Source organism: Lagopus muta, chromosome 3, assembly GCF_023343835.1.
Source record: "Lagopus muta isolate bLagMut1 chromosome 3, bLagMut1 primary, whole genome shotgun sequence".
NCBI classification, from domain to species: Eukaryota; Metazoa; Chordata; class Aves; order Galliformes; family Phasianidae; genus Lagopus; species Lagopus muta.
In genome coordinates, this window is record NC_064435.1 from 16,371,481 (window position 1) to 16,393,308 (window position 21,828).

General features: G+C 32.8%; 1 protein-coding gene across 5 annotated transcripts in view; it reads left to right on the forward strand.

Annotated features, from left to right (window-relative positions):
• CSMD3 (CUB and Sushi multiple domains 3) overlaps positions 1–21,828 on the forward strand; it is a 528,421-nt gene that overhangs the window by 219,221 nt on the left and 287,372 nt on the right. For 2 of the 5 annotated variants that reach the window (XM_048939546.1, XM_048939547.1), the window contains exons 7-9: positions 967–1,263; positions 15,547–15,624; positions 21,664–21,751. In XM_048939546.1, the coding sequence (XP_048795503.1) occupies positions 967–1,263; positions 15,547–15,624; positions 21,664–21,751 (463 nt within the window). The remainder of the gene's footprint in view (positions 1–966; positions 1,264–15,546; positions 15,625–21,663; positions 21,752–21,828) is intronic. The other 3 variants (XM_048939548.1, XM_048939549.1, XM_048939550.1) reach the window with 2 other exon arrangements.

Consider the following 21,828-nt stretch of genomic DNA (forward strand, 5'->3'; position numbering starts at 1 on the left):
GTCAAGATGAAGATGCTAATGTGTTAGATGTCCTAAATATTCACATGTGAGAGAGTTGGCTTGCAAAGATCTGCATACAAATCTAGGTACTGGGGAAGGATCAAAATGTTAATTGAATTTATTTACATAAAGCATATAGGATTTTTTTTATTTTTTTTTTTAGCTTCTACGCAAGTTAGAAGTGTTAAATAAATGTTTTTCTAAACAATGCCTAGAAAAAAAGAATTGCTAATCACGAATTTTCTTGGTATTTTGAGTAAAGTAATCATTTATTTTTATAGAAATTTTAGAGCAAAAAATAGATAATTATAGACACAGCCTTTGCCCAATATCAATCAAGATGATTGTAGAATTGTAGAATCATGGATTTTTCAAAATATTTTTTAGAGGTTTACCTCTTACTCTCCATTTATTCTTGGCTTTACTTCAGCTGTGAATGTTTTGGGATTTCAGATCCTTTTCAAGATAGGATGAAATGAATTGGATGTATGAGTGCATCTGACTGGCTTATTAGCAGTTGGAGTATCAAAGTTTTGCCCACAACCTAGGTTACTGTGTAATGCTGCTGTGACTTTCCTCAATAGGACAGCTAGCACTTTTCTACTCATGGGGTCTCATTTAATGATAAATCTCTCTATATTGCTCCATCCATTGTATTTTCTTGACTGAATTTGTAGGAGAGAGAATTATGTGTTGTCATTCTAACTGGTACAAACTTTAGTACTCTGAGCTTTCTCAGGACATTTGAAATTAAATTTGTAATATCACAGTAGTTACGAAATGTTCACCAGCATAAGGAAATGTTCAGGTTACATCAAATTTTTAAATAAAGCATCTTCACTTTCCTCTTTTCATGTCAGTTGTCTTTACTATGTTAAACAGAGGGAAATTTAATCTCTTACGTTGATCAAGAAAACACAATTCAAAAGAAAAAGTTAGCATCCAGTGCTACTGTGTGTCCCACAGGTTCTTCCACTTTGATCAAAACTGCCTCCACTGGTGAGTTGGAAGAGCCTATTGCGGCCACTCCTGGTGCTATTACTGTTGCTAGCACATCTGCAGATGTTACTGTATCCATCCATAGACAACCTCCTGAAGAGCAACAAGTGCAAGCTATGAATGTAAGAAAATCAGTTCTGGAGTCGGCCTCTTCCAAAGAAGCACTCTCCCTTCATCAAGCAAACTTACAGAGCACAAGAAGACGACCAAGAAAAGCTGAGCAAATAGAAAGAACTAAAGAACTTGCAGTTGTTACTCATAGAGGTATTGGATATTATTTTACTTGTGCCCATGTAGTTATTAAAAATATTTTCTATAAATCAGAAGTGAAAGTCAGATATGCATTCTAGAGGTATAACTAAATCAAATGGGAAAGAAATTAAATTTTCAACTGAGTTTTAGGAGGACAGACAAATGGAAAGAAAATGAACTAATATTGTCATAGTAATTAAAGTTAATTTGAATGATAGAAAGATAAAAGGGAAAGATCAAGGAATTTTTTTTCCACTTTATAGTTTACATCAGTATGTGTTGTTATCAAGCTTAGTGTGAGATAGAAGTTGAAATTAAATATATTATTCTGTGTTGCATATGTGTTTATACATAAGGTATTACAACATTAAAAAATATGCTTCACAAATAGCTCTTTTGTTCTGAATAAGCAGTGATGCAGATGTATCCATCTCCCTTCTGCTTAAATCTTTAGCAGAGGCTTGGTTTTTTAAAAATCTGCACATTTTTATTCTATCAAACACAAAATCAATGAATGAAGCAAAATATGTATGACCAGAAAATCATTGTTGCCTATTTCAGTATTGGAAGTAAAGTTTTGACATATCCCTACGTTGAGATTATTTAATCCATATGCAAAAAAAATTAATAACTAACACCTTACTTGGAGTGAGCTTGATATGCAAAGCACAATTTATTGCATTAAAAGATAAATGACAATATCAGAAATAGTAGGATGAGAAACTGCAATGCTAGAATATCTTAATTTGACCAGCATAGACATTTGGAAAGAAATGTCCTTGTTTGAATGATACACAATTTGATGTTTCAGGTTATTGTTATTGACTACTATATTTACACATTATTTATTATTATTTTTCTGCTATTCCATTGCTTCACTGTAAGCTATTTTGCCTGGAGAACATATAAGCACAAATAGATTGAGGAGGAACATCTTTTATAGCACGAGCAATTTGTAGATGTCTTATTACATGGTTGCTGTTGTCTAAAGATGACTTAAGAATGTGATCTGTTATCTTACTGGATCAGAGAGTCTCCTGTTATAAATTAATGTAGCTAAATTTACTAAAATGTATTGGAACAAGAGAGATTTTAAAAACATTATATAATTTACGTATGTTTACTGAGAGAGAAAAAAAAAAAACAACACAAACAACACTCTTCCACTCCAAAAAACCACCGCAATATACTTGGTTTGCAAACGAAATAGAAGTCACAAAATAGCTTTAAATTTCAATTCTATTTCTATCAATGTAACTCTGATATTTAATTATTTATTTATTTACTGATTGTGTATTTGAGCATTCTTTTAAGAACATTTTAGACAGGTTTAAGAAGGAGAAAGCAGGCTTATTTTAAGTTATGAAGGGAGTAGCTGAAGGTCTGTAATAAATCTCTTCTGATTTAGAGAGATGAGTATAGTATTTCTTCAGTTAAATCTGACAATGACTCTTCTTCTTCTGTCACCTATTGTTAATCATTGATCAGCAATGTCCTCTCCACTGTTTTCCCACTGTCATTTTCTTCTGTTATCTGTCCTTTAATATGTAAGACTTATGTAATATATATGTAAAGACCCTCTGAGTGGATTTGTTGTATTAAAGTACAGAACATTATGCCAGGGGGAAAAAGTTGAGACCAAGATTTTGTTAAATCGGTATTATGAGTTTTTTTATTTGTTTTTAGTTGTTTATGAGTTTTTAGTTGTTTCTAATGAACTAAACCAGTATCACCAAGCAGATGAGAAGAAACCTGTATATTTTATCCTAGAAAACAAAATCCACATAGTTGTTTGTAGTGTCTTCTCTCCTGCTATGTTTGAAGTCTTAATTTTGTTAACATTTTGTATACAACAGTTCAAAATATAATTTTATTATATCAAAACCACATAACAAAATACATATGTATGACATTGAAGTGGGTAATCATATAGCGAGTAAAAGAACAACTACTTTTGTTTGGTAAAAATCTATATTTTGCTTGGCAATCATCATTATAATGACAAATTTTGAGAAAGTATTCGTGAATGTGAGAGTATTGTTAATGACAGAAAGTAATTTCTGATATGGGCAAATGCTCCACAGATGTTTCTCAGAAGTTTTCAGTACTTTTCTATTTCTATTGAAATATTTTAATTTCTATTTAACAAATAAATACTCGGGAATATTTACTCATCTTGACCCACATATTAATTTCCAATGGAGATATTTACAATACTTCCTTAAAATGTTTATGTACGTTCCTTTTTAAATTCTTTCTCTACTTAATATTATTTAAACTTTAAAAGCTTTTATTCCGGAAACATACTTTTTCTGCATTCTTAAGCAGAAATTTTGCTTGCAAATCTATGCAAAGTAGTTAATTCTTGGAAAAAAAGTGAAATTTTAGTGTATTAAAAACAGTTTATGAAAACTTACTTTTCTATTTACAACTTAGTAAACATCTGGTGTACGTGTAATTTTTAAGAATTTTGCAAGTGATGTCAGAATAGTGTTATGTTTTACGACAAACTGGCATTGGTGTAAAGGGATAACAATAGAATAAAAATTGTATTGTTGGATTTTCTGCAGGATAGTTCTGTGAAAAATATCTTTCAGAATCTCTAAGTAAAAAGTACATTTTTATTATTAAATTGAGTATGTATGAAAGGGATGTACAGCAACAACTAAAATATAAACTAAATCTACTAGATAAAAATTACTATTTTACATTCAATATATGAACTTCAAAAATAACTGTAGGTTGTATCAAAGGCTGGCTGAAGAATTTCTTCTCTCATTTTATTAGATGGAAATGACAGAAGGAAGATTTCTTATTCTGTCAATTTGAGAGAGAGAAAAGGAAACCCAGAAGCTTTCAGTGAAATATTTCCATAAGAGATAAGGAAGTACAAATACATTATTTATTTATTTATTTATTTTTAAAGGTAGCACTGATATCTCCTGGGAAATACTGCACAAGATTACATTTCTTCTTTAAAAAGAATTCAGGCTGAACAGATGAACGAAAGAATGAAATGGAAGAATTATAATGATGTTATATCGATTTGAGTATCCCATCTTACAAAATAACATCAGATAGGATGAAGGGATAAATATTTCAGGTAGCAAATTTAGAGAACTTAAAGACAAATGAGTCTACAGTATAGAAATAAATGTATTTATGTACCCTGGGGGTAGAGAGGCCCTACAGAGGGATCTAGAGAGGCTGAATAGCTAGGCTGAAGCCAATGGGATGAGGTTCAACAAGGCCAAGTGCCAGGTCCTGCACTTCAGCCACAACAACCCCAGGCAACAACACAGGCTTGGGATGGATTGGCTGGAAGACTGTATAGAGGAAATCTTGGTATCTGGGGGTATTGACTGATGCTCAGCTGAACATGAGCCAGCAGTGTGTCCAGGTGGCCAGGAAGGCCAATGGCATCCAGGCTTGCATCAGAAACAGTGCTGCCAGCAGGAGCAGGGCAGTGATTATCCCCTTGTACTCAGCTCTGGTGAGGCCGCACATCGAGTTTTGTGTTCAGTTTTGGGTCCCTCACTGCAAGAAAGACATTGAGGTGCTGGAGGGGGTTCAAAGAAGGGCAACAAAGCTGGTGAGGGGTCTGGAGCACAGGAGCTGAGGAGCAGCTGAAGGAGCTGGGATTGTTCAGTCTGGAGAAGAGGAGGCTCAGGGCAGACCTTATTGCTCTCTGTAACTACCTGAAGGAAGGTTGTAGTGAGCTGGGGGTTGGCCTCTTCTCTCGTAACTGGTGATAGGACCAGAGGGAATGGCTTCAAGCTGTGCCAGGGGAGATTCAGGCTGGACGTTAGGAAATACTACTTCTCTGAAAGAGTGGTCAGGAGCTGGAATGGGCTGCCCGGGGAGATGGTGGAGTCACCAACCTGGAGGTGTTCAAGGAATATTTGCACATTGTGTTGAGGGATATGATTTAGTGAGAACTATTGATGATAGGTGGATAGTTGGACTGGATGACCTTGTAGGTCGTTTCCAACCTTGGTGTTTCTGTGATTCTGTATTAAGGAGAATTGCGGAAAAAAATTCTTTTACTGCCATGAAGAAGTCTTCTGGGAAGAGGAGTAAGAAAAAGGGTGAAAATCTTGCTTTCAGTATGCAACTTGATTAGCTAATGAAAAATATATTTGTAAGAGAAACACAGCATGTTTTGGATTCTAAGTTCTCATGAAACCAAGAATTCAAGCTCATGGAAGTGTATTCATTCTAATAACATTTCAAATTGATACTATGTTGCAGTTTCTAGTATGAAACTTCTCATCTTATTCAGATGAGAAATCTGCAAGGAAATTAAACGTGATTTTTACCTTATTTATTTTCTATTAAGGTATTTAAGTACTGTTAGCTTGATTGTAACTTCATTAGTTGACACTAATTAGTTGACACTAGCGTGTCTGTACTGTCTAAAGATATATGTTCATTTTTAATGCACAAATACACATTCATTTTCTAATAAAATACTGCAGAGAATAATGGGGAATCTTCTAGTTACAGTGGAAAAAGATGATGTGTCAAGATTTCTAAGGGAAAGGAAAGGAAAGGAAAGGAAAGGAAAGGAAAGGAAAGGAAAGGAAAGGAAAGGAAAGGAAAGGAAAGGAAAGGAAAGGAAAGGAAAGGAAAGGAAAGGAAAGGAAAGGAAAGGAAAGGAAAGGAAAGGAAAGGAAAGGAAAGGAAAGGAAAGGAAAGGAAAGGAAAGGAAAGGAAAAAATTAAAATGAAAGTTGATTATATAGAAGTAGCAGAGATTTTTTCTTTTTTTCTTTCAGATCATTGAGAAGAATCCTTGATCTGTCAGTGCCAAATATAATAAAGTCTGATGCTCACATTGCTGACATGATATTGTACTTCTCTGGCTTTTAAAAGGACCACTAATTGTAAATAATTTTACAAATGAGTGTAAAAAATTTTAAAAGGTTTCTTAATTCTGTTAAAGGAAGTGGATTGAAAATGAAATATCTCCAGTTAAGTCACTGGAGTTCTGTCCTTTATTTTAATAGATCTGAACTTCTTCTATCACAGAAGAAAAGAAATTAACTCCTATCATGTAAGAAAAGCTCTGTATGAACAATTTCTTGCAACCATCTCTCTCTCTCTCTCTTTTCCTGAAAAGTGGTTTAATTTCTGATGTTGTATATTCAGACATAAAATACTGTGCTTTATTTATTTCCTTCCCTAATTAAATAATGGCAAAGGATATTTACAGTATGGTCAGGTAGACACCTGTTCACACCTAGAAAGTCACAAAGAGGAAAAGAATGAAATGATTTTTTAAGACGTGATTAAGTACAGTGTATGATTCAGAAGTTCTGCATTAACAGACTATGTCCATCCCAAAGTTCTCTATACTGTAGATACAAAAGAGTGCAAGATGTAAACTATGTGACAAAGTATAAGCAGTGTGATTGCTACAGTTCATAAATGATCAGTTTAGATTTTCACACAAAATACAGAAAAAAATAAGTCTGATATAGACATACAAAGGTTGGAGGAAAAAAAATTGCTTAGTGAAATCAAGCACAAACATTAGAAAGGAAACTTAATGTATGACTCTAGTCTTTATGTAGCAGTCCAAACAATGACTGCTATTTTTAGGATCTTAAACCCCATTTATTTTCAACAAAACAGCAGATTTGAACACATTTCAACAGTCTGGATTTAAATTCTCCTTCTACAAAACGGAAATGTCAAATATTTGCAGTATTTTAGCTATATTGTTATAGGTAACTACTTGTGTGGAGAGTGGGGAGGAAGGAAGCAGAAAGTTCTTTTGCTCTGATTATTTTACTTAGCTTTTTATTTTCAAAGTTACTTTTATTCATTTTATTGATGTATGCATTCTTATTTCTTTTCCTTCCTTTCCAACATTCCCCTCCCCCTACATTTTTACCATTCCTTTCTTATTTCTGTTTTTCCCCCTTACTTCTTTCAGAATACCTAACTATCACACCTTGGCTTATGCTACTTGATATCTGACTTTATGCAGTATCATCATAATAATTAAGAAGAAACTATTAAAAAAGATAAAAACAAAACGTTCTGCTGAATGTTTTCCATTAATCCCTTAGTTCTTTTTGCAGCGCGTTAAAGGAAGTTTTATAAGATATAGGACAACTTTATTTTAATTCTAAATTTTTATTTCAAAGCAAGAGAGAATAAGAAAATGAAAACAACTAAACTATAAGAGAAAATGAAAGAGGAATTAAACAGGGTGCTAGTGAAACTCATTTGGAAAAAAAAAAAGTTTGAAGATGGAGTTATTTAACTGTCTTGAATTTGTTAAAGACTCAGTAAATGATAGAGGACTGTTTTGTGAATATTTGATGTAAGCATTTTAAGGATTTGATGGAAAATATATACCTACATCCTGAATTTTATGAGATTTACTTAGAAGGAGACCAAGGAAAATAGTAGCAGGGAAGGAGAGATTATTATTTGGTAAGAAATCAGCGTGGACATGTTAGCAGATTTTTTAATGGGCTTTTTCTTTCAGCATGAATAAAACACAGGTGTACAATAATTGTAGTCTGAAGAAAATCAATAAATTTTTCAGCCTGATATTTATATTCTTATTTGTTATAAGAATATTAATATATAATATTTGTATACTCTTTGTTTCTTACTTCTTCTAATACAATACACTTTTATTAGCAAGACATACAATTTCAGGACTCAAGCATTTAATTACTGAACTGTGTTTGTTTGATTTTTCATAATAAGTTTCAAATTGTCTGTCTCATATGTGCATAGAGACACATAGATAGGTTTTGCTTGATGAAGGAAATTGATAATCCATAGTTTGTTAAAATTTTTCTTAGATAAGAACTGATAATAGCAATATAATTTTTTTACATCTTCTTGTATTAAAGTCTTTGGAAAGCAGTTGATTAAAAAGTAAGAAAAAAAATATTTCCAAATCATGCAGATATAATTATAGCTGTTTCCAGATGCTATATGTAAAGCAACTACAAAATACTAGTGGTGCAGTGTATCTCTTTCTTAAGACTATGTAAGTGTAGAAAAAACAGGAAAGTAAAACCTGTACTTCTGTATCTCAAAGTACTATCCTAGCTGTATTGTAATCCTTTATGTGAAGAATGTACAGAATTTCCTGACTGATGGACTCTGTATATTTGCTGAAGTATCCCTGAAATGAATGTCCTGTTTTTGCTGGTACGTGTTTTCAGTAGTCACTGTAACAAACTTTCATGACATCTGAAGTCATAAAATTATTTTTTATCCACATACCAAAGAATTTTTTTACTCATTTAATCAGCGAATGAGTAGAGTTAGTGTACATTTTTTTAAAAAACCCTTTGATTAGTCTTTCCATCAGATAAACTAGAAAATTATAATGGAATAACACTGCATATTAACACTGAGCCATAAAAGCATCTATTGAAGAAAAAAGCCAACTAGCTTATTGGAATTTTTCTTTCACTTTTTTTTGTTTTGTTCTGTTTTTTAATGAAAACTCTTACGAAAGCAGTATAATTCTTTAGATTGCCTTTACATTTTTCCATTTTACAGTCATTATCTACAATGACATAATAGTAAAAAATGCATATATACAATGATAGAGTAATTTAGTTTTCTCACAATTATATCTATTATATAACATTGATTCCAGTATATAAATTTAAATGACTTATTTCTTTTCTTACTTAAATGGCAACTTTATGCTGCTACCTTGCTCTTCTATTTATTTTTTTTCTTATGGTTTCTGCAGTTCTTATGTGCTCTTCATTGTACTTGACATATTAACTTCTCTAATTAGTGTTTGTCTTCTGACTTACTGTGTCTCTACTTTTCTTCTATAAAGCAGGTTTTTGTATTATGACCATAAGTTATATTGGTGATATGTTAGTATAAATCAAATACATAGTTATTAGAATATGAAAACCAGCATTAGTGCAATTTTTCATTACTTTTTATGGATGAGCCATATTTGTTTTCTCTCTTAAATGGTACTTTTTCCATATTAGAAAATTTGTCATATAAGTTGACATACTCTAGAAAAACTGTTACCTTAAGCTTTTTAAAAATCATTTGTGTGCAAAGTAGCTACATCTCCTCATTAGTCTTAATTTAGAACTAACATAAGTCATAACTTATATTTTATAATGAATATGATATACCTGTAATCTGTGTTAGTAGACATTTTTTTATATCAGTACATGTTCTACTTCATTTTACATCGTTCAAATAATCACTACATTACTTTAATTTTTTTTTTTTTTTTTTTTTTTTTTTTTTTTTTTTTTGTATTAGTTGGAACTGAAATACCATTTTTATAATTTGTGATGAAAACAAAACTGGGTGAGTTCCTACATAAATTTTGCGATAACTTTACAGTTCCAGCAGCTGTACACTGATTATATTTTTCAACCAAAAAAAGAATAGGGTGTTTGGTTTTTTTTTCCTTTTCCATGTATTTTTTTTTCAGTGTACTTTTAATGGAGATAAGAACCCAAAGAGAAAATTTCAAGTGCATATTAAATTATACATGGCTTACATCATGCACAGTATTGTTTTCTGAAAATTTTCATAGGTTTTCATCTGTACATTAAGAATAAACTAAGAATTTGCACAATTGAAATTGAAGTGTTTTACATTAAAGTAAAATCAAAATACTTGAAATGTTAATATAAATGTGAAATGCATATTTTAGGTTATAATAATATGCCTATTACAGGTTTCATTGAAGTATATCACTATGTTCATTGAAAAATCTGTAGATCTGTTGTGCATATAGACCTAATTCTGGAGTAGGTATATTGAATTAGACGTGCCTGGAAGTATGATATGCAGTTTATTTGCCATATTTCAAACTAAGCACTGAGAAGACCAGAGAATGTCATTAGAAATAGTAATTGCTGCAAAGAAAATCTGCCATACTCTGATTTTGAAGTTCTTGAACAATGAGTGATTTACTGGTTCTGCACCACTCTGCTCTGAACTGTATTACAAACTGTCTTTTGTCCCATTAGAAAGCAGTAAATAACTCATTTCTTGGATAAAATAAATCCAGAGAATATTCTTATTGTTGTAGATTATGCAATTCTGAACCTACAACTACCTTTAATGTCAGCTTGTGTTCCCTAATATTTGGGCCCAGTGCAAAGTGGAAAAAGTGATCATGATTTTTATTTTCTAAGTAACAGAAATGTGGGAAGAATTTTTATCATGTAAATTCAGAGGGGAAAAAAATTCTTGAGACAATGTAGTGTCAAAATCTTTTCTGTAGCATGCTCAGGCAACTGCAGATGCATTTAAATGAAAGTGGAAAGTGAGAAACAGAATAGAGTGTTTGTGAGGGGGCACACAACTTGCCTTTGTTTCCAGAGATATTGCATATTTCATGAAACACTATATAGGAACATACGTAAGTCAATCTGAAATTAATGCCTCCTATTTATTTCCGTGGAATTACAATAGATACAAAGATCACAATAACACTCTCTGATAGATCAAATTCTCACCTATGAAAAACTTTTTCATCATAATTATCAGCAGTGCATTTTCACTAGCAATGATCAAGAGCCTACATACCATTCTTGTAAAAATCTTTACCAGCAGACGTGACTTGTCACGATTACTGAAATGTATTACCTATCTGACTCACTCTGATAATATCCACTGGTTTCCAGAAATGTTCAGCAAGCGTCAGTGAATGTCAATGTGTGCAGTATTTTCCACTGAAGGAATTAAATTCCACACCTTTTCTTCACTGCACTTAAATGTCAGATGTCATATTGTCAGACTGCCCCTCAGCTGCCATCTGTTGCGTGTCAAAAAAATGTAATGGATATTAGTGAGAAGGTTCAAACCCTACTACCGTACTACCAGTATCAGCCTCTGATTTTGTGAGCCAGTGTAATAAAGCTTTGCTTAGAAGTGCTTGAAATTCCAGTAACTTATATGGGAAACTATTTTAAATAAAGACTAAAACTAAATTATTCTGAACTTATTTCAGTTTTTAAATAATCGTCTAGCATGTACATGAGTCTATTCCGTTATCTAAATCTCATGTGCAAACTTCATGCATGGATTTACTTACTTTCATAATTATTTATACTCTTCTTTCTTCAATAAACCATTTAGATCCATCTTCTATATTTGCAGAATATATTTCCAGCTTTAGAAACAATTGTGTAGTCTATATAATCTTCTCTTGTGTATCAAAGCCATTTGTGGGGAAAAAAACACAAGTGTGGTGAATGTATGCTCCAAGGTGGATACCTAAATAGTTTCCAGATTTTCAGAATTTTTTAAAATAATTTCTGAATCAATATCAAGTAGATCTGATGGTATTGTATACACTCATCAGATCACATGATGAAAATTACATTTATGACTGTCAGAGACTTTATGGTAGATGTGCACCACCAATTCTGCTCAAGCTAAATAAACACAAATTCATATATTTAATTATATTTAAATTTAAGAATTAAGACAACAAAAACAAAATAAAACTACAAGCCACAGCTATTTAAAGTAGTATTAAATAACATTATGAACTTTTTACATATAGCAAGGGAGTTATGGATATACCAGATAGCTCTTTATAGATTTGAAATAGATTTGACAGTCTTTACAGTTATGTAATTAAACTGAGATACTAAGGGTTAATTCTAATGCAGGTATAATAGACTTAATAACTTATTAATTTTGGTCTCTGAACAGCTTGATTTCTTTGATCTAGCTTTTCACTGTTATTTTGAAATTGATTCTGAAGTAGATTGAAGGTCAGGGCATAAATAAAACTTTGTTTTCACATCTGTTTTAATTTGTGCTCTAGTATTCTCTAAAGCACTGGAGGATCTTATCTCTTCTTTCCATCTGCGCCAGTATGCCATCTCAGGGGTATCTTGTTTGTTTAGACTCATCTATTTGTCCTGTGTCTTGGCTGTTAAGAAATATGAGAATAGATTAGTCTGAACATGTTTAGCTGTTTGCAGCATTATCATGTGTGAATTACCTGGAGAGAAAAGAGGGTATAAAAGTTTAAACTCATCTCATGAGAAAATAGGTATCCAAGGCCAAATAAATAGAGCTCCTAAATTGTCTGTTTCTCTCTGTGATATAGCTTAGATGTGAAGCATGAATCTACCCTTTGAACCCTACAAAAAGTGAACTCCACTGTGCTTATTGTCACATGCATACTAAAATTGTTTCTAAACAGTTTCCATTTTCTTCCCTGGTGTCCACACTGGTATTTGAAAAATAATACCTAGTTTTGAAAGTATTAAAAAGTAGACTTACTGTGGTTTCAGCTTTGTTGTTGCTTTTGTTTATTTGTTTGCTTTTGGAAGGGGAGCTATTTTTGTATGTATGTATATATATACTGAGCCTAACACACTCTTTAGCGACTAGGCATGTCTGTATCTACTTCTTCACTCTATAATCTTAAAGTACTCTTCAATAAGCTAGCATACAAAACATAGTTAAAAGTTTCTCACAACTCTGTGAATGTAAAGAAAAATCAGAGATCTTGAGTTTCTTGCTTTCCTTGTATTTAACAGCTGTGGCAAAGTGACGCAAATAGCTTTAAAAAAGATTGAATGGTTTGGGTTGGAAAGGACCTTAAAAGCCATCTAGTTTCAGTTTCCTATCTGAATCTAGCCTTTCTTAGTTAAATCCATTACCCTTTGTTTTATTGTTATATACCCTGACAAAGAGTCCCTCACTACTTTTCCTGTAGGACAGCATTAAGTACCAAGATGCTATAATGAGATCTCCCATAAGCCCTTACTTCTCCAGACTGATCAACTCTCAGCCTGTCTTTGCAGAACACCTGCTCCAGCTCTCTGATCATCCTTATGATCTACCTATGGACTCATTCCAATAGATCCATCTCATTATGTTTGAGGCCCTAGAGCTGGAAGCAATACTCCAAATGGAGTCACAGAAGGGCAGAGCAAAGGGGACAGTCACATCTTATCACACTTTTTTTTCATGTGGTCCATGATGTGGTTGGGTTTCTGGGCTGCAAGAATACCTTGCCAACGTTTTTCATCCAGTTCTACTTCCAAGTCCATCTCGGTGTGATTGTTCTCTATCCCTTTATCCCTCAGTCTGTATTGATGTTTGGGATTTCCATGACACAAGGTGTGGCATTTAAACTTGAAATTCACAGCTGTTTCACAGTTCCACCATAGGTGTGATCTCTCTTTCTCATGTATGTAAACTGAGGATGTATTATATAGGTGCTTGAGGATGAAAAGAAAAAAAACACCATCTTCTTTCTTTGTTATGTTGATATGATGATTTATGAAAATAAAGGACACAGATTGTATTAATTGAAACCCATACCAGCAACTAAGATCACGCATTCAGACCTACTCCCATTTTACTTAGGTGTTGCAAGAATACCTAAGTTTCTGTCTTCTGATCAATTCCGAATTATTTTATGTTGATGCTCTGAGTAAGCCTAAAGTAACTTACAGCTCTACATCTAGATTAACATTTATGTACATACAGCATCCAAGAAATCTCACACAATGATGTGAGAGCATTGCTTTTATTTCAGTACATTTGTGCTGAAATACTGTATGAACATACGTTTGTTGTGTCCATGACTTCTTCTAACTACATCAATGTTATATGAGCTTCAATTGTTTGAAATAAAAATTTTCATAGTATTTTGTGGCAATAGATACATTGCACTCCTGCACATAATGTACTTCCCAGAATCAATGGCAAATGTTTATACATCATTATGATGATGATCATTTTATGTATTGAGATAGAAGCCTTAAAAAAAAAAATTAAATTAAAAGCCGTAAATAAAAAGTATGTAGGTACTTAGAAGAAAGTACAGTCTCTTCTATCAGAAGTGTAAGAGTACCTCTTCTAATTTCTCAGTTGTCCTATAAATTGTCTTCATAGCATGTTTTCCTGACTTTTCTTATGCTCTTGTGCATGGTAATGATTACAAATCACTAAAGCCATGTGTTTTGCCTTCATTAACTGCCTTTATCAAAAAGACAGTCCAAAATAAAGGCTTTTGTTGTTCATATAGTTTAACAGTGGGATTGGAGGTAAGGTAAGATAAAACTTCTTTCCACAAAACTTTGCAAATAAGGATTTTCATGCAAGGAAAAGTCAGCTGTAGAATCAACATTAGAACAGCATACTGTATTTAGTTAAAACAGTAACTTTGCCCAGTATGCTTAATTTAACAATGTGATGTTTCTTCTCTGAGTAGAAGATTTCAGTTTTCTATGGCAGAAAGATCATAATACAGATAATAAAATCTATATGTTTCCTGAATAAACATGATTCTTCCATCATGAAGCTTCAGTCATAGAGAGGGTAGATTTTTAAAAGTAGTGGAACCATTTCAACATGGAGAGTTAATCTGAGTATCTATAAATCTTGACAATATATTCCAACATAATGATTTTAGAATGACTTTTGTGGACTGTAACAATGACTTCCTTAGTTATTTCCTCAACTTTGTCTTTTTACCAAATTTAATACTAATTTTTAATGTATATTTTGAAATGTGTAAAAAAAGCCAAAATACATTGACAGAAAATACGTTGTTATTTATACTGCTACTAACATTTTTCAGAATATAGGCAGAACATAATATATGTCCTGTATTGCTTGGACAGTAATGAAATTCAAACTTAAGGGCAGATTTTGGATTCCAGTGTGTATTCAATAAGATGTTGTGGATGACACTTTTTTTTTTTTTCATATTATATTATGTATTACTGGAAAGCATAATTGAACTAAAATGTGCCTCCATGAAAAAAAAAAAACAATTCCTTAGGCATGATAGTATTCTGTAATTTTATTTATTTTATTTTTTAATTCATTTTTTTGATACAAGGGGATAATCACTAGTCTTTATTAATGTAGTGAAAATACTAGTTAAAATTCAACAGTTTATAAAGAGCATTATCTATTATAGTTTTTATTTTCCAGGTTCCATAAATCTGTGATAGTGTTTTATACTATTTATGGTGCATGGAAGTAAACACTTTGGCCATCATTTTACTCTCAGTTATGCAGGAGAGAAAAATAGTTACAAATCTTACTTCCTTCATTTGTCTGATGAAAAATTTGGTCTCAATACTCATTCTAGTACATTGCTTCCCACTGCAGGGACAAAATACGAACTTGCTAGGTAGATGGTACTCTAGTTTATATATAGTTCCATTATACATTTTGTCAAATGAAATGAAATATTTTAGACTCTATTTCCTGATACATGTTTTTTTGTTTGTTTTTTTCTTTTTTTTTTTTGTTTGTTTTGTTTTTGTTTTTTAATTAGTGAAAAAGGCCATAGATTTTAAATCTAGAGGATTTAAATTGTTTCCAGGGAAAGACAACAGCAACAAGTTTTCTATCTGTGAGTGTACTCCTTTTTTTGTTACTTTTTTCAAGTGCAAGAGTGAAGTTTGTGCTGTGTTGTTTGTGTGTTCATGAAATTGTTTATGTATTTATATGTATATAACTAACTTAAATCTGTTTCTCAGTCTGCATGGTGAATTTTTAAATATGGTTCTACTCTAAAGGCAGACCTTCTATAAATCTGGCATTGTAGAATGACTTTTTTCTTTACCAATGTCACATTAAAATTGAAATATTTACAAATAAATTAATATTCAGCCTCCCAGGTGTCAACTGAAACCCAGGAAGAGAAGATCATGTTATTTAATCAAAAATTTGTATGAGTAGAAAAATGCTATAAGTACTGAAATCTATCTTTATTTACAAACATGCACTTGTGTATTTTTTTCAAGTGATGCATATGAGTTCCCTTCCTGAAATCACTTCTTCTTCATTAACTTTGACATTTTGAACAGATTAACTAACTGAAAGTTTCAAAATTCAAGATATCCTTTGTGCCTTCAGCATTAATTAGAGAAAAGTAGAACCTGAAAGTTTTCATCATCGTACAGGACTGAGTTCTAATTAACACATGAGGAGGAGTCAGAAAACCTTTTAACATAAATTAAGCAGTGATTTTATATACAAATGTATTAAAGAAAATATATTTTTCAGAGAAAAAGGTGCCATTTTTATAGAGATCTTTTTTGGTCTAGAACCACTTTTTAAATACTTACTATTGATTAATTTGAACATGCTTAGCGTATATCTGTTTATACTACATTGTTATTCTTCACAGGAGTGGAAGGACTTACTCTTCAGGTTCTTAGGTTAGAAATGTTTGTACTACTTTTTTTGAAAGTTGTCACAGGTGGATTCAGTGTTCAGGAGTTAGCAGGGCATACTGGAATATTTTTTTAAATGTATTTCTCAGTTTTAACCTGTCAATATGATAAACACGTTGTTTTATTAAAAAGGTGTCTTTAAGCAGCAAGACCCTTTAACTTTTACTAAATAAGAGAAATAAAGTAAAATATACTGCTGTTTAGTTTTTATTATGTAGCGTATTGCCACATTCAACTTTTCTGTAACCTTCATCATCTAAATAGTTCTCAAAACAATTTTGCTTTATTTGAAAATAATGTCTCAATATCTCTGAAAATAAATGTTCTTTTTATATAAATTGAGTGACTGCAAAGTACAGTGAATATGCAAAAAAATATAACTGCAAAATAAACACAGTAGTGTTTATTCCTAAGTAAGGTACATCACTGAGGTCTCTGCCTGACAATTCATCTCTGCTTTCATAGTTACGAATTAGAAAAGTAGTACAATGGCTGATAAAATAGATTGCCGTTCTATACAATTGTTTCGTGCAAATCATTGAATATTTTATTATATAAACATTAATAAGGATACTCATTTATGGTAAAGTATCAGACACTCATGATATTTAAAGTCATTGTTATAAAATTAGTCTTGAAAGATATCCATATTATTTAAAAATAATCTTTATATCATTTAAGATATTATTATAATTTATGTAATGCTGAAAATGTCTCTATCTTGATTTATTTATCTTGATTTATATAGGAGTAAATTACCTATACGAATCACTAATAAGACAAAAACATTATTGTTTTGTATTTTTAGTGAGTTTTATTCTGGTCATAAAAGAGGTAACTCAGATTTTGGAATGTAATTAAGTACATGGTTAGATAGTCACTGTGGTAGGATGTGAAATTTAAGAGAAAGTAATTAAGGTATTTAGCTACAGAGTTAGATAAAATTTCCAATGTGACCTCAGCTAAATCTCTGCATTACAGTAACATGTAGGGTCTTTTTAAACACAAAGGATGACTGTCATTCAGATGTTAATAGAAATAAAATACAGTTAAATTAATACCTACCATTATGCCTTGTATTATCACAGTGTTTAGAAATTATCATCTCATATGGGTCTTTCCCTGTTATACTTTTTTTGGAATGTGACAAGTAACTAATATAATGTCATCCTCCTTATTGAGAAATTATTTTACAAAGATAGGCCCCAATCCTGCAAACATTTATACACATGCATTGTTGAAAAGCCTTAACTTATCAGGTTTACTCTGTAAGAACAGAAGCATGGCATCAACAAAGTTGTTTTGCATGTAGTAAAGCTAGAATGGTAATAGTTGATACAGTGGTATACTCTGAATAAAAAACTAATGGCATCAATTTCATTTTGCAAGAGCTGAGATGAATCAACTAAGTAAATATAAGTCATACAGGGATGCATTTCTATCTAGATTAAGACTTAGAGGTTTTTTATTCTCAGTTTGATGATCAGATCATGAACGAATGCTTTCCTACCTTTAACTCATGACAGGAAACCCCTTTACTACCTACTGTAAAGGGAATGTAATTGCATGCAAATATTAGATGGATAGATAGATAGATACCTGGAGAACTGTGTGAGAGATAAGTTTCACAAGTCTGAAAAATAAAGATTATCTGGAAGCATTAACTTGAATATACAAATACTGAGTGTTTGTACATATATTTTTGGAAAAGTAATTAATAGAAAATAGAATGGATTTATTTGGACTTAAATGTTTTACTTACTTGGGACCAAAGCTGGAGGATAAATCAATTTTATGACATATACACAAATTTCAGTTCTGAAGTATTGCTGTCATATATAGAATCAAAGAATAATAGAATGGTTTGGGTTGGAAGAAACCTTTAAGATCATTTAGTTCCAACCTTCCTGTTATAGGCAGGGACACCTCCCGCTAGACCGGGTTTCTTAAAGCCCTGTTCAGTCTGAACTTAAATGCCTCCAGAGTGGGGATTCAAAATCTCTCTTGGAAACCTGTTTCAGCATCTCACCACCAACACATTAAAGACTTTCTTCCTAATATCTATTCTAAATCTACTCTCTTCCAGTTTAAAAATTTTCCCTCATCCTGTTGCTATGTGCTGACTCTCCCCAGGTTTCCTGTAGGCCCCCTTTAAGTACTTGGAAGGCTACTGTAAGTTCCCCAAGGAACTTCTCTAGGCTGAAGAGCTCCAGCTCAGCCTTCCTTGTACAACAGGTGGTCCAGCCCTCTGATTATCTCTGTGACCCTTCTCTGAACCTGCTCCAACAGCTCCATGTCCTTCTTATTTTGGGGTGCCCAGAACTGGATGCAGAACATGAGAACAGAGCAGAGGAGCAGAACCACGTCCCTCCACCTGCTGATCATGTTTCTCTTGATGCAACACAGGATGCAGTTGGCCTTCTGGGATGCAAGAACACATTGCATGCTCATGTTGAGTCTTTCATCATCTGACATGCTCAAATCCTAGTTGCTCTCAAGCCATTCTCTGCCCAACCTGCATTTGTACTTAGGATTGCCCCTACCCATGTGCAGGACTTCCACTTGGCCTTGTTGAACTTCATGAGGTTGGCATGGGCCCATCTCTCAAGCCTGTCCAGGTCCATCTGGATGGCATCCCCTCCCTCTAGCATGTCAATTGCACTATTCAGCTTGGTGTCACCTGCAAACTTGCTGAGGGTGCACTCAATCCCACTGTTCACGTCACCTACAGAAATGTTAAATAGCACTTGTCCTAGCAGCAATCCCTAAGTGCAGCCAGTTCCTTATCCAGTGAGTGATCTATCCATCAAATTCATCTTTCTCCAATTTGGTGACTAGGATGTCATGCAGGACAGTGTCAAAAGCTTTGCACAAGTCCAGATGGTACATGTCAGTTGGTCTTTCTTTATCCACTGATGCTATAAGTCCATCATAAAAGGATACCAACTTTGTCAGGCAGGATTTGCTCTTGGTGAAGTTGTGTTGGTTACGTCCAATCACCTCATGATTTTGCTAGGCACAGAAGTGAGACTGACTTACCTATAGTTCCCTGGATCTTCTTTTTTTCTCTTGGAAATGGAGGATATGTTTCTTTTTTTCCAGTGAGTGGGAACTTCACCAGACTGCCATGACCTTCCAAATATGATGGATAGCAGTCTGGTAACTTATACCGCCAGTTTCCTCAGAACCTATGTGTGGATCTTATCCCACAGACTTGTGGACCTTCAGGTTCTTTAGATGATCTTGAACCTGATCTTCTCCCAGTTCTTACATTTGCTTTCTGCAGCTTGGATGGCATGGTTAGAGCCCTTGCTGGTGAAGACTGATGTCACTGAGTACCTCAGATTTCTCCGTATCCTTCATGGCCAGGTCTCTAGTTTCCTTCTGGTCCACATCTTCCCTGGCCTTCCTATACTGATTTTGTTACTGTTATTATTTTAATGATTTTCTTTAACATAACCCTTTAGTTTATCATTTATAATTACAAATCGGTTTCAAAGTGTATTTTTAAGAAAGAAACTTTATACAAAAGATGTCAAAGACCACCATGATTTTTCAAGTTACCATTTTTTGCAGAAATTGCAGAATATAATAGATCTTTTGCTATTGCTCTTTGCAGCGAGAAAGAGAGAGAGAGAGAGTTGGATTTTACAGCAAAAAACCAAACCAAACCAAACAAACCCCACAAGAATATTCACTATTACCTTTGAAGGGCAAATGTAGCATACAAAAGTAAAATGATTACTTGAAATATAAAAACATGAAAAATGAGATAATGATATTTTATGTTTATTTTGTTCACAGTATAGAATTTGTGTGATACGATGCTGTCAAAAAAATAACATTTTAAAAAACTTCCTTGGTATTGTTGTCCAGCATCAAGAATGATTTTACAGCTATATATTTTCTATACATTTAGTGTCAGGGAATTTAACTGACAGTCACAAAACTAAGAAGGCATCTTTTTCCCTATTGGTTGTCAAGCATAATTCATTTACCTTCCTGAATTGTGGAAAATGGCTGAGTGAATCATTTCTACCTAAGGTTTTAAGGTTTTCTTCATTTACAGTGACCACTTAGGATGATTCTGAATTTCTCAGGTCTTGATATAGGCTTTGGATCTGTAAATATATCCAGGTATTTCAAAGACAGTTCACTGCTTGTCTATTAATTTCTTCCTAACTGTCTTTGTGGAATGCAGCTTATGGCATTGTAATTGTCAGAAATACATTTATTCCAACAGTGGTAGTAACTTGGTTTTCTGTAGAGAATATCCTTTTATCGCACCTAAAATACTAGGGGAGGAAACCCTCTAAGATGGATGTTCTCTGAGGAAGTGCCCTTCTAATCCAAAATGCCCTGAGTGTAGCTATGAAGGGGTTGCATTTGTTTGCTATTAGAACCAGTTTGATAAATCTGTTGGGGCAGTGGTCTGGTTCCAGTCCTGGAAAAGACTGAGTTTGGCAGTTTTTCTCACTAGAGAAGAGTAGTAACTTGACATATTTTCCAACCCACTGCAACATTTTCATTTGTTCTTTGCCTTCCTCAGAGGTAACAAAGCAATTAAGGGAACAAGTTAAAAAAAAAAAAAATAAGCCAAAGGCTAAGTTGCTGCTTACAAAGTTCTGGAAAAACATACTGACTGAAAGATTCACAGAAACTTTATCTCTGAAGATTGATTTTGTTTTATTATAAGATAGAAGTATGCCAGTCAAAATGGCATTTTGAGTTTATCCTCAGACCACTATATATTGGGGATATAGGACAATTCTCTCAACATGAATGTTTTATTACAATTCAAAAAGTCAAATGTTAGCAGAGATGAAATGTATTAGATTATGTTCAGAATAAAATATTGCAACCTTGATGAATGCTCCTTCAAATGTAAATTTTTGTAAAAAAATAACCATAAATACTTCCATGTAGGTTTAGTAATAATGCAAGCAAACAAATTAGCAGAAGAGTACAAATAATAGAAGGGTTACAGTTTTTTTCTTACTATGCAGAAATATATGTATTATTTATTATAGAGAGAGGTATTATGTATTGAAACTAGAAATTATGTGGATGATCATATTCTATAGAAAATATGTTTCAAATGACCAAAACCATAGTTAATACGCTTTTACATGTTTGTTAATTGCTTAAGATTCTATTTCCTAAAACCAGTATTATTTTGTTTGTTTGTTTGTTTGTTTTGTTTTGTTTTGCAGTAAATGAGGGAGGTATTAAACAGGCATCCAATCTGTGTCCAGATCCTGGAGAACCAGAAAATGGAAAACGGATAGGCTCAGACTTTAGGTAAAATATAAAACTTATCTATCTTTGTATAATTTCTCTATTACTGAACTTGCTGAAAATCACTTGAAAAATGTATC